At 61.6% G+C, this 12,704-nt stretch overlaps 1 protein-coding gene across 1 annotated transcript; it reads right to left on the minus strand.

Moving 5' to 3' along the window:
• Positions 1-1,300: 1,300 nt before the first annotated feature.
• Positions 1,301-12,472, minus strand: IFITM10 (interferon induced transmembrane protein 10). The gene is made up of 4 exons (XM_060607726.2): positions 12,432-12,472; positions 9,752-9,959; positions 8,417-8,869; positions 1,301-1,934 (listed from the first exon to the last, which is right to left on the minus strand). Exons 1-4 carry the CDS (start codon positions 12,470-12,472, stop codon positions 1,785-1,787), a joined length of 852 nt encoding a protein of 283 aa, XP_060463709.2. The 3' UTR covers positions 1,301-1,784.
• Between the last annotated feature and the right edge of the window lie 232 nt (positions 12,473-12,704).

Consider the following 12,704-nt stretch of genomic DNA (forward strand, 5'->3'; position numbering starts at 1 on the left):
CCAAGTCCCCTCCACGCTTCTGTCGCGGAGCCCCCAGCGCGTGCCCCCAGCTGACCACAGCCGCACCGGTCCACTTGCCCAGGAAAGACCCCAAACACCTCACCCCTGCCCTGAGCCCTACCCCCCCGCGTGTCCCCCTCCCAGGGAGGTCGCAGGGGAACCCCAGTCCTCGGCCCCACGTCCACACACCCACCCCGTCATCAGCACCTGTGCCTCTGTCCTGCGTGAGGGAGGAGTCTCTCTCCTGCTGTCTGGACGCTGCCCATACAGGGCTCCGTCTGTGCTCTCCACCCTTCTCTGACACCCATGCCTTGGTGACCCCTCGGTCACCTGGCCTCCTCCCTGTGGCTGTCCATCACTGCCGACCCTGAGCCCCGGGCTTGGCACCCTGCTCTGATGACATCCCCGGGACTCTTCTCCCTTGGCGGCCACCTCCCCGCCCCGCCAAGCACACCTTTCCGCCCCTTCCTTACCTCCTTCCTTCCTCCATCACATTCCCAGAAACCCGATGGGCGCCTCTGGCTTCTCCCTCCTCTGCCCCCGACACTCTGGGTGCTGGGACACCCCCTCTTCCTGCCAGCCTTCCGGAGAGAGGTGGTGTTCCTTGGGCTCCATGCTGGCTGTCACTGCTGGGCCCCTCTGCTTCCACAGGGCTCCTCCCCAGGTCCCCATGTGAGGGCTTAGCCCCGGCCAAGTCGGACACGCAGGGACCCCCGGCTCCTCCCGCCCGCCTCACAGCACATCCAGTCTGTCACCAAATTCTTTCATCCGCCCCAGCCCCAGCCTGCACGGTTCCCACTTCTGTGACAGCCTTGTCCCCCGCCTCCCCCCCACCGTCCTCGAAGCCCACAAAGCAAGCCCAGTCCCTCCCCTGCAAAGCCACCCCTGGGCCTGGGGGTGAGGTCAGCAGGCCTTCCTCCTTCGCTCTCTGCACCTGAGCTGCCCAGACGTCCTCTGGTTTCCCAGACGAGCCGCGACCCCGTGCCACGAGGGTTCTGCTCCCTCCCCGGGAACACGCTGGTCTTCTCCGCTCTAACTTACAGCTGGGCAGATAGCTCTGTTCGTGCTGCCTAATCCTCGAGAGGACTCGTGTTTGGGGCACCTTCTGCCAAAGTCCCCCTCGGTCCCCTTGCACCATGGGCAGAAGACCGCCAGGTCACGGAGCAAACCCTCCCCGGCGGTGTTGGCACTGGGGTGGGGGGGGAAGCCTGGACCGCCAGGCAGCGCCTGAGTGGGGCCCCCAAAGCTGCCAAATCCACCCACCCCCATGCCCTGCTCGGCCCTGGGACAGAGGCTGGGCTGGAGCCAGACAGGTATTTTATTGAAAGTTCACAGATACAAGAGCTCTGAGCAGGGTCACAGCTTGGAGGAGGTGGGGTCGGAGAGGAGAGAGTGAGTCCCCAGATGCTGGCAGCCCCCCCAAGCCGGGGAGCTCCCACAGAAGCCCTTCTTGCTGGGTGTCGGGCCAGAGGGGCCCCAGGAGCCTGGGTGGGGCACAGGAGGGCGGGGCGGGGGGCAGCCGCTGGAAGCCAGGGTGCGGCAACACAGGGAGAAACCCAGACCCGGGAACGGGCAGAGGCAGAGAGGGTGGGCTGGCCCGAAGCTCGCTGCCCCCTTACTGTGCGGACCTTCTGGCGGCCTCGCTGCCCGCTTCACAGCTTCGGGGGGGTCCCAGGGCCCGCGCCCTGCTCCGCCCCAACCACACCGCATCCCGTATCGCGTCAGTCATGACAACGGACGTGTCTCGGGGCTTCGTCTCCACGGCCGGTGGCGCCCGCGGGGTCCTAGTAGTCGGTGAGCGGGTACCGCAGGAAAATGAAGACAAGGATGATACAAGAGGCCGCCAGGGCAGAGCTGGTGATGTTGAACAGCCGGGCGGTCTTGGCGTCTTCCACTGCTCCATTCAGGTCATTGAGAAGCTTCTTGTCTCGAACCTGCAGCCAGAGTGGGGAGGTGAGGCCCGAGGCCAGAGACCAGGGAAAGGCAAATACGGGTATGGGGCACCTCTGCGCGGAGGGCACCCGGGAATTCTTTGTAGTTCTTTTTGCAACTTTTCCACGTCTGAAATTATTTAAAATAAAACAGGACTGTTTAACAATACTGTACTATTCGATTGAAAGTTACTGAATCAAGGAGGCGGGGCGGGGGGGGGGTGACACCTGGGTGGCTCGGTCAATTAAGCATCCGACTCTGGATCCGGCTCAGGTCATGATCTCACGGTTCATGGGTTCGAGCCCCGAATTGGGCTCTGCACGGTCAGCGCAGCAGCCTGGGATTCTCTCCGTCTCTCTCTGTCCTTCCCCTGCTTGAAGTCTCTCTCCCTCTCTCTCTCTCTCTCTCACACACACACACACACAAAATAAATAAATAAACATTAAAAAAAAAAGAAAGTTGGCGAGAGCAGATTGTAAGTGTTCCTACCACCAAAAACCCCACCAACCACAAAAACAATAATTATGTGAGCTGGCAGATGTGCTAACGAACCCTCTTGTTATGATCATCTGGCAGGATGTACGTGTATCGAATTGCAACGTTGTGCACGTTGGACTTCTCCAATGTTGTAGGTCAACTGTAGCTCAATAAAGCTGGGATCGACAAATGAATTCACAAGATAAAGGAGAAACTTGGTCTCAGAGAGTTATATGATCAGCCAATGGAGGTTGTAAGTGTGCCCTAGTCTGAGCGGCTCCTTAATCTAAAATTCACAGGGGTTACCTAAGAATAGGCACGAGACAGAACAGGCAGCGGGCCCCATGGTCTCTGGGAAGGGATGTTAAGATACAGGGAAGACAGTGGGCAGAGCTGGACCCATTTCCAAGATTCTCTGGTTGTGAAGAGGTGTTCCCAAGGAGGAAGCCACCCTCACGCAGGGTAAATCCTAGGATTTCCCTCTCTTCAGCACGTTCTCCCTCCACAAAGTCCAAAGAAGTGTAGTTGGATTCGTGGATGGATGAGAAGGGAGGGAAAATAGAAAAAAATGATAGTGCATGGGTCATATGGATGGATGAGATGACATAAGGGATAACAAGGTGAGAGTGAGCAAGGGTGAGTGTGAAGACAGGTACATGATGAATGGATGCACGTGGCTCAGCTAGAGGAGCAGTGGAAAGAAGGGATGCTGTCAGCTTGAAGGATGAGTGGATTTATTGGTGTGCTGGGTCAGAGGATGGATGGATGGCTGACATGTAGAGGTGGTAAGTAAAGCAGTGAAAGTTACTGGGGGGAAGTAAGGTTAGATGAATAGTTAAGTGAACTGATGTACAAAATACATGGGGATGGGATGGGGCAGAGTACGGAAGGGAGGAGGAAGCAAAATGAACATGTATAAACACAGATGAATAGAGGAGTGGGTGACTATTTGGGTTGAAGGGAATAAAGGAGCAGGGATCAATGTATATGGGATGGTGAATGGATGGATGGATGGATGGATGGATGGATGGTGGACAGATGGATAGTTGGTTGGATGGATGGATGGATGGGTGGATGGATGGATGGATGTGTGCGTGGATAGATGGATGGTAGATGGATGGTTGGTTGGATGGGTGGATGGATGGTGGATAGACGGATGGATGGACAGATTGATGGTTGGTTGGATGGATGGATGTGTGTGTGGATGGGTGGATGGGTGGATGGATGGATGGGTGGATGGGTGGATGGATGGATGGGTGGATGGATGGATGGGTGGATGGATGGTGGACAGATGGATGGTTGGTTGGATGGATGGATAGATGGATGGGTGGATGGATGTGTGTGTGGATAGATGGATGGTAGAGGGATGGATGGATGGGTGGATGGATGGATGGTGGATGGATGGATGGGTGGGTGGTGGATGGATGGATGGGTGGTGGATAGATGGATGGATGGACAGATGCATGGATGGATGGATGGATGGATGGATGGATAGATGGGTGGGTGGATGGATGGATAGTGGATGAATGGATGGTGATGGATGGATGGGTGGATGGATGGATGGGTGGATGGATGGTGGACAGATGGATGGTTGGTTGGATGGATGGATAGATGGATGGGTGGATGGATGTGTGTGTGGATAGATGGATGGTAGAGGGATGGATGGATGGGTGGATGGATGGATGGTGGATGGATGGATGGGTGGTGGATAGATGGATGGATGGACAGATGCATGGATGGATGGATGGATGGATGGATGGATAGATGGGTGGGTGGATGGATGGATAGTGGATGAATGGATGGTGATGGATGGATGGGTGGATGGATGGACGGTGGATGGGTGGATGAATGGTGGATGAATGGATGGTGGATGGATGGATGATGGATGGGTGGGTGGATGGATGGGTGGGTGGATGGATGAGTGGGTGGATGGATGGACAGATGGGTGGATGGCTGGCTGGCTGGATGGATGGTGGATGGATGGATGAGTGGGTGGTGGATGGATGGGTGGATGGGTGGATGGATGCATGGATGGTGGATAGATGGATGGATGGACAGATGGGTGGATGGATAGATGGGTGGGTGGATAGATGGCTGGATGGATGGTAGATGGATGGATGGTGGATGGATGGATGGATGGATGGGTGGATGGATAGATGGGTGGGTGGATAGATGGATGGTGGATGAATGGATGGTGGATGGATGGATGGATGGTGGATGGATGGATGGATGGGTGGATGGATGGATGGATGGGTGGATGGATGGATGGATAGATGATGGATGGTGGATGGATGGATGGATGGATGGTTGGTTGGATGGATGGATGTGTGTGTGGATGGGTGGATGGGTGGATGGATGGATGCATGGATGGATGGATGGATGGTGGACAGATGGATGGTTGGTTGGATGGATGGATGGATGGATGGATGATGGATGGTGGATGGTGGGTGGATGGATGAGCATGTGGGTGGATGGATGGATGATGGATGGATGGGTGGGTGGGTGGTGGATAGACGGATGGATGGACAGATGGATGGTTGGATGGATGGATGGATGGATGGATAGATGGGTGGATGGTGGATGAATGGATGGTGGATGGATGGATGGGTGGTGGATGGATGGATGGGTGGTTGGATGGATGGTGGATGGATGGATGGATGGGTGGGTGGATGGATGATGGATGGATGTGTGGGTGGATGAATGGATGGTGGATGGATGGATGGGTGGTGGATGGATGGGTGGGTGGATGGATGGGTGGATGGATGGATGGGTGGATGGATAGATGGTGGATGGATGGATGGGTGGGTGGATGGATGGGTGGGTAGATGGGTGGATGCTGTTGACATTCAGAAAGCAGGTAGTGGGCAAATATGTATATACAAAAACTGACACAATACCCCCCCCCCCCAATCAATTTTTTTGACTTCCCTGTCACTGGGAAGTCCACAACCTCCTGGGCCCACATGGAACAACCACCATATCATTATATCTGCTCCTCGTCTCCTGCCCACCATCCCTGCCCTGGTTCAGGCCATGTGCCCCCTTTCCTGGACACCACACTGGGACCCTAGCTTTTCTCTGCCCTGGGGGTTCTCTCATCCTCTTCCTTCAAACCGGCTGCAGATTTCATAGTTCTGGTCATATCTTCCCTTCTGGGTCTTCCACATGATGACATCCAAACCCCTCACATATTTTTCCGAATCCTTCACTGCATCGCCTCAGTCTGGCTTTCCAGGACTGTCGTCTTGCCCCCAGAGAATATGGGGGCCTTGCAGTTCCCCCCAGATCACCCCACCCTCATGTCCTAGTTTATATCTGGAACACCTCACCTGCCCTTCAGAGCCCAGTGAAGATGATGCTTCCTCCCGGAAGTCTCCCACTCTGGACTCCAAACTCACCCCAAACCAGGAATGAAATATTCTTTTTCTGAAACACCATGACACTTATTCCACCTTGAAGGTGCCCTCTGTCCACCTACCCCCTCGTACAGCCCTGTCTGACCCCTACAGTGGCCGGCCCTGCCTCGGCACCAGTGACAGCAAGATGGAGGGTTGGGTCTGGTTGGGTGGGCAACCATGCCTGGGGCAGGGGAGTGTCGCAGACCCAGCTGGCATCAAAGTGAACAGGCCCACGTGGGTGGAGACAGCGGACAGACAGGCGCCCGTGACAGGGACACAATGTCTGCTTCACACCCACTGAATGCCAGCCTCTGCCCCGCTCACGCGTGCTGACTTGGGCGTTGTTTTCATTTCTGTTTGTTTTGTGAGCAGACACAGGAACCAGCTCAGAGGAAGGTGGTTTGTGAAGAGCTCACCCCTCCTCAGGGACCAAGCTGGGACTTCAGCCAAGGCCTTCTGACCCCAAGTCCGTTAGGTGCCCTTGGAAGTGCCCATGACTGGCTGCAAATAGCGTCGGGTGCAGCAGGCCAGGAGACAGCTGGATGGACAGATGGACAAGCTCCCAGGTGCAGGAGCCCGAGCCCGCCGCTCCTGCACCCCCTCTGCCCAGGCCAGAGACAGCTCACCTTGCACACTCCTTCCCCAGAAGCCCCGGGCCTTTCTGCCCTGGCTGTCCCCCAGGAAGGATGTGGGGGAGCAGCCCCAGGGTGGAGGCAGCGTGATCTCCTTTACCGCCCCTCAGAAGGACCAATTCCTGCCCACCCCGTCAGAGCACAAATCCTGCACCATTCAGAAATCTGTGACCTACCTACAACCTACACCAGATGGGCCTGCCCTGTGCCAGCCGGCGCCCACAGCCGAGCCAAGGGGAAGGGGGGGACAGCTTCCGGACAGGAGCCCACGCGGCCAGACCCGTGTCCACAGGCCATCGTCAGGGCACGGCAAGAGGGCCCCAGGGGAAGCAGAGCGTCACCAGCTGCCCCCACCACGGTGCCCTCTGCCTGGCACTGTTCCGTTGGGGCCAGAGCTGGGGTTGGCCTGGGGCCTTCACCCCTAATCCCCAGGGGCCTTTCCCGGTGTGCTCTCACAGCACACACAGGCACACGCACGCACACATGTGCACAAAGTCACGTACCACTCACCCACACAGTCACAAATATATGCACACTCACGCACGCACACGTGATGCAATTAATTACACACACACACACACCTGTATACACTCGCACACATATGCACACCCATACACACGCACACTCACTTGTATACATGCACACACGCGAGTCCACACATAACACACTCACGTGCACAAATATACACACGCATTCACAGCCACACACTCATGCACACATACAATTACACTTACACATCCACACCTACACACCTGTGCACACGCGCATTCACACCTACATGGGCACACACGCTCGTGCATCCACGCATACTCACACACACTCACTCACACCACACAGGCCCCACGTGGCAGAGGCCCAGAGCTCCGTGCACCAGCCTGGAGGCGAAGGTGTGCCTGGCGGTGGGGGACGCTGACGAAGAGTCAGGAGGTCGGGAGAGCCAGGCGGCTGGGCCATGTGATGCCAGGGGCAGGGGTGGGGCTCGAAGATGAGCAGCGGCAGAGCTGTGTTCAGGCTGCTGTCCTTCCCCCCTGCAGCCTCCCTGGCCCAGACCCTCCTCTCCCTGCAGCTCCCCATCCCACCGCTGCCCACCCCCCTGCCCCCACCTCACCGGACGGCTGCAGTCGGTGATGTGCACCTGGCCTCGGACACGCGAATCCAGGGACAGTGACCTCTGACTCTACAGGAGCCAAACCCGTCCGGAGTGACAGGGAGGCGGGTCCTGCTGCTTGGGTTCCAACAGCCCTGGCTCTTTAGTTCTTACACACTTGCACGGGGCTCCTCACCTCAGATGTGAGTGGGTCACAGGCCCCTTCCTGCAATCTGGGCCCATTTCTTTCCCCTCTGCCCCAGGGACGTGGGGTCCTGTCTGCCTGGCACCCTGCTCTGCTCCCAGCCGGCTCCTCTCCCAGCAGTCAGGGGCTTCCCAAAGTTGTACTCACTCAGGGTTTGGGGTCATGCCTCTCTCCCCCTGGACACCCCCCCTCCCCGGCCACCAGGACAGACGTCTAGAAAGAGTGTGGGAGAAGGAAGGCAGAAAGCAGTGACCTTGTCCACCGTGGTCGGAGACCCCGGCTACCGTGGCCTCCTTCTGAAGGTCTGCCTGGTTTCAGGTCCCCCTGTGAGGGGCCCGAGCCGTGACACGGGAAGGGTGCTGAGGGTCTGCATCTGTGCGCTGGCTCCCCCCACCCCCCGAGTGCCCAGGGGCAGCTACATCTGAGTGTAATTCCCACGGCCCAGAGGACAGACCGAGCCCCGAGTCTGCACCTTGAGGACTAAGCTGGCTGTGTAGAGAACCCAGTCCTGCGGCCCCCGAGCCCTGTCAAGACGCCCTGGAAGCTTCCGCAGCCCAGGATGGGGAGGGCAGCCCCTCCCTGCGGGCTCAGAGCTGGCCAGCATCCACGTGTCTCCGGATCCTGCGAGGCGGCCCCCACCTGCCGGGACCCGCTCCTCTGCCCCCCGCGCCCCTGCCCGGCTCACTTTGAGGGAGTAGGCCAGCGCAATGAAGCCCAGGCAGCAGAAGTTGAGGTAGACGAAGTTGAAGATGGACCACAGGTAGTAGTCGTTGACCTCGGTGGTGTCCGGGTAGACCTCGATGACCGTCGTGGGGTTCGTCATGGTCTTCTTCTCGGCCAGGTGTTTGCAGGCCTGGGGGGCGCCCGAAGCCCGCATGCTGTCCGTCTTGCTGCTCTTGGATTCCATGGGGAACAGGGTGGGCGCCATGGGGGGCGATGCCGAGGGCTCAGGGGCCGGGGCCGCTGGAGCCTGCAGGGCCGGGGGCTTGGACACGCAGGCAAAGCAACCCTTCGGGGAGCCTGCCGGGGGCCTCGGAATCCAGAAGGCCCCGTCCAGGGGGACTCGGGCTTCCTGGGCGCCGTCCGTGGTGCTGGCCGGGGCTCCCAGCGGGGCTGGGCACTGGCCTGGGCCCTGGGCCTGGAGGCAGGGGGAGAGGAGGAGGGAGCTGGGTCCCGCCCGCCCTGCAGGGCTCGCCCCGATGTCCTGCAGCATCTCCCCTGCAGACTCGCGAGCAGCCCCAGAGGAGCTGGAAATCCCCACCGAGGCTGCCAGCCTGCCACCTGCCTCCCCCACCCGCCCCGGGCACCCCGGTGCCACAGCCCTTCACAGCCGCCTTGGCAGGAACATCGGGGGCTTTTTATCACTTTGCCATCTGCGCACAAACATTCACCCACTGACACACAACAGCACCCCCCCCCCCCGTACCCAGCAACGCCCCAACCAACACGCTGTTGCAATAAACACAGCACGCCAGCGTCCCAAACACCCCGGTACACGCACAGGGCACACAGACCCACAATGACGGTGTCTCGGCCACCATCTGGCAGAATGAGCAGAGCCCTCTGGGGCACCTGCACGCTGACGCCCCTAACACATCGGACACCAAAGGCTCCCCAGACCCTGGGCACGCTGTGCGCCGAGATGCCAGGGAAAAGCCCTGCCCTGTGACACGCAGCTTGTACACACACAGCCACACAGGATCCGACGCAATCGCCCAGGGATGGCAGCGGGGCGACTGCAGGGGCTCCAAACTCGCGCACGCCGTCCCCGCCCCCAACCCCCGGCCCGGCCCAGAGCGGCCCCGGGGACCCCAGCACACGCTCCCAGGGAGCCACCCAGCCCGCGCCACAAACAGACGCGCAAGGACACTCTGCCAGACGAGCACCCCTCCGGCCAGGCACCGAGACGCTCGCGCCCTGCGCACCCCCCCCCCCCCAACCCCCGCAGGGGTCTGTGGCCATCGCCCCGCCGCCCGGGGCCGCCGGGGTCTGAACGGCCGCGCGGACGGCGCGCCCTCACCTGCTGGCGACTCCTGGGCGGGCAGACGGATCCCTGCACCGCGGTCCGCGCGTCCTTCCGCCGGCCCGCGGCTCGCTGTCTGCCCGGCCGCTCCGCGTCCCGGCGGCCCAGCCTCGGCGGGGGGAGCACGCGGGGCTGGCGGCGCCGCTGTCCCCGCTCCTGAGCTCCCTCCGCAGCGCCAGGCCGGCCGCGCGGCTGCAGCCCCAGCCTGACTCACGGCGCCGGCGGCCGCAGCCACCTCCCCGCCTCCTCCCGCCCGCAGGGTGGGGGCCTCAGGCACCGGCCGGAAGCCGGACCCTGGGGAGGGGGCGCAGAGCCGGCGGGGTGAGGGTTGTGGGGGGCTTCGGGGCGGGTCCTCCCACAGGGCCACCCGGTGTCCTCTCCTGCTGTGTCTCCCTCGCCTCCCTCCCTGTCCCTCCCTCTTGCCGAGCCCCCAGGCCCACCCCTGTCTGTCTCTCCAGGAGGGAGCCCCTTCATCCTCCTGCTGTCCCCCTCTGCCCCACCGTGGCCACCGGCATGGCTGTCTGAGCCCTTCCCCTCCGCTGCCCCCTCTCTGACTGCTGTGTCCCTCCCCTCCCCACATGCCCATCCTTGCCCCTCCTGGAGTCCTGGCCTCACCAAGCACCCAGCCCACGCAGAGCCCCCGGTACTCTGGCCCGTGCCCCTCACCCAGCCCAGCCCCCATCTGCTCTCCTGTTCTCGTGCACCCCTCGCCAGAACCAAGCCCCTCGAAGGCCCCAGGTCCCCAGCTGTAGCACCTGCCTGAGCAGGGTGCACCTCACTGAGCCCCCATCCCGTTACCCACCTCTGCACAATCCTGCCACTAACCAGGTCCCCAGCCCCAGAGGCCACCAAGTCCAGGCCTTCCCTGAGCCGTGCTGGCTGGCCCCCATGTGGCCCTGTCCTTTCTGGGCCCACCCTCGTGGAAGCTCCAGACCCCCTTTCCCCAGGTCTGACCCACACAGCCCAGCCCAGAGCCCCGAGCCCCCCCCCCCCCCGAACCTGCATTCCTCATACAGTCCAGTCTCCAAGGCCGTGACCTCTCACCTGTGTGTCCCCTCTGCCCATGGGGCCAGATGTCCTTGTCCAAGCCCCTAATGACACTTATCTCCTTGGAGACAAGTCCACTCAGCTGCCCATGCCTCTCTGCCAGCCCTGCCTGACCCACCTGGGCCCCTTCCCCTGCAGATGCCCCTTCCCCTAATCAACACCGGCCCACCCAGCCCAGCCCCTTCTGGGAGCCTCCATTCATGCCACGCCCTCTCATTCCCTCTCACACTTGTCCCCAGCTGACCTCCCCTTCCTGCAGAAGTCCCAGGGGGTCCGTCTGCAAGGGAGAAGCCGCGGCCCTCTTTGCCTCTCCCGGAGCCCCTCACCTCACCATGCAAGTGCCCTCCGAGTTGGGTTCTCTTTACCAACCCACCAGCCTCCACAGAATCCAAAGCCTCCAAAGCCCCCCAGAAGTTGTGTCTATGCACCGGGGCCCCAGGTTTCCTTCCCCAGCTCCCTCCAAGTCCCTGTCCTCTGAGGCCCTGACTGCACCCAGAGCCTCTCCAGTCCTAAAGCCCCCTTTTCCTTCGACCAGCTCAATCTGGTCAATCCGCCGTCTCCACGACCCTCTCTCCTCTGAGCCTGGGCCTTCCCAGGGGCCCCTTCTCTCCTGGAGTCCTTGCCCGCCTCTGGCCCAGTCCTCTGCCAACCCCCTGCTCTCCCCGAACCTCTGTGTGCTATGAGCCCTAGGCCCTCTCTGAACCCTGGACAGGCCCCACCCCCTCCGCAGCCCTCCCTTTTCCAGCCCCGCCCCCTGGCCTCCAGGGCCCAGCCTCATCCATGGCCTCAGGAACCCCCAGAACCTCCAGGAGGCTGACAAAACCCTCTGTGAGTGGGAGGGGTCCCAAGCACCAGGGCCACCCTCCATCCTGGCCCACGCCCTGGGCACAGCTGGACCCAGACCAAGAGCCCCCGGGCATGAAGGTGACGGGGACTGTGTGGGGACCAGGATTCAGTTCTCCTTCACGCGACACCCTCTGCCCCCTTGCCAAGGGCCCTCGCTTGGGGGCACCTGGACCCCCAGGCCTCAGGAGGCGCCTGACCTAAGGTGTGCAGCCACACTACCGGGTCCCCGGGGGCCCAGCACTGCCTCACCTGCCCCAGGCCCCGCCCCACGCTGCTCTAGGCAGGCAGGCTGCAGGCAGCGGCCAACAGAGCTGGTCTGCACAGGAGTCCTCCTGGCCCCCGGGGGCCTGCTCCAGACTGCCTTGAGGCTGCCTCCTTCTGAGGACCCCAGAACCCAGGGCGGTTGGGGGAAGGGGGCTCCAGCCCCCACGGGCCTCCACCCAGTAGGTGAAGGAAGGGGCTCGATTTGGGTGGGGTGTCCTCCAGGCAAGGGCAAGAGGCAGGAAATGCCCACTGGAGCCTGCGGTGCTGATGCAGAGCCCAGCAAGCCCGCCAGGAAGAGTGCCAGGCGCTGAGCTGGGCACCCCGTGGGTCTCCGCCAGGCCCCTGGTGAGGAGTGCCCTGTTATCACCCATCTTCTAAAGACAGACCAGAGGCTTAAGGTTGGTTGGACCGTAGAGGCTGGACCTGAGCCCGGAGTCAGACTCCGGAGTCCGGAGGACGCCGACCAGCAGCCCGAGCCAGCCAGCCATACGGTCCTGGCTCTGGGCAGGCGCGTCAGCACCCCAACGGCCGGTAGGGGCTGGAGGCCCAGCCTGCGCTCATCGCCGTAGCGTCGGGGGAAGGGCCGGGGGCATCCAGCGGCGCTGGTCCCCAAGTCCCAGAGAGGGGATGCGGGTGGCGTCCCGGCCCAGGGCCAGAGCTGTGTGGCAAGCGGCACGGCGGGTGGTGGGAGACAGGGCCCAGGGCAGCCGGCAGGAGCCGGGCAGTGGTGCAGAGTGCGGCCTCCCTCCCGGCCCGCCCTGACGCCAGGCCTCTCGGCGCACGAGGGCTCGGA

Source organism: Panthera onca, unplaced genomic scaffold (genome assembly GCF_046562875.1).
Source record: "Panthera onca isolate mPanOnc1 unplaced genomic scaffold, mPanOnc1 haplotype 2 h2.h2tg000175l_path, whole genome shotgun sequence".
In the NCBI taxonomy this organism is placed as follows: Eukaryota; Metazoa; Chordata; class Mammalia; order Carnivora; family Felidae; genus Panthera; species Panthera onca.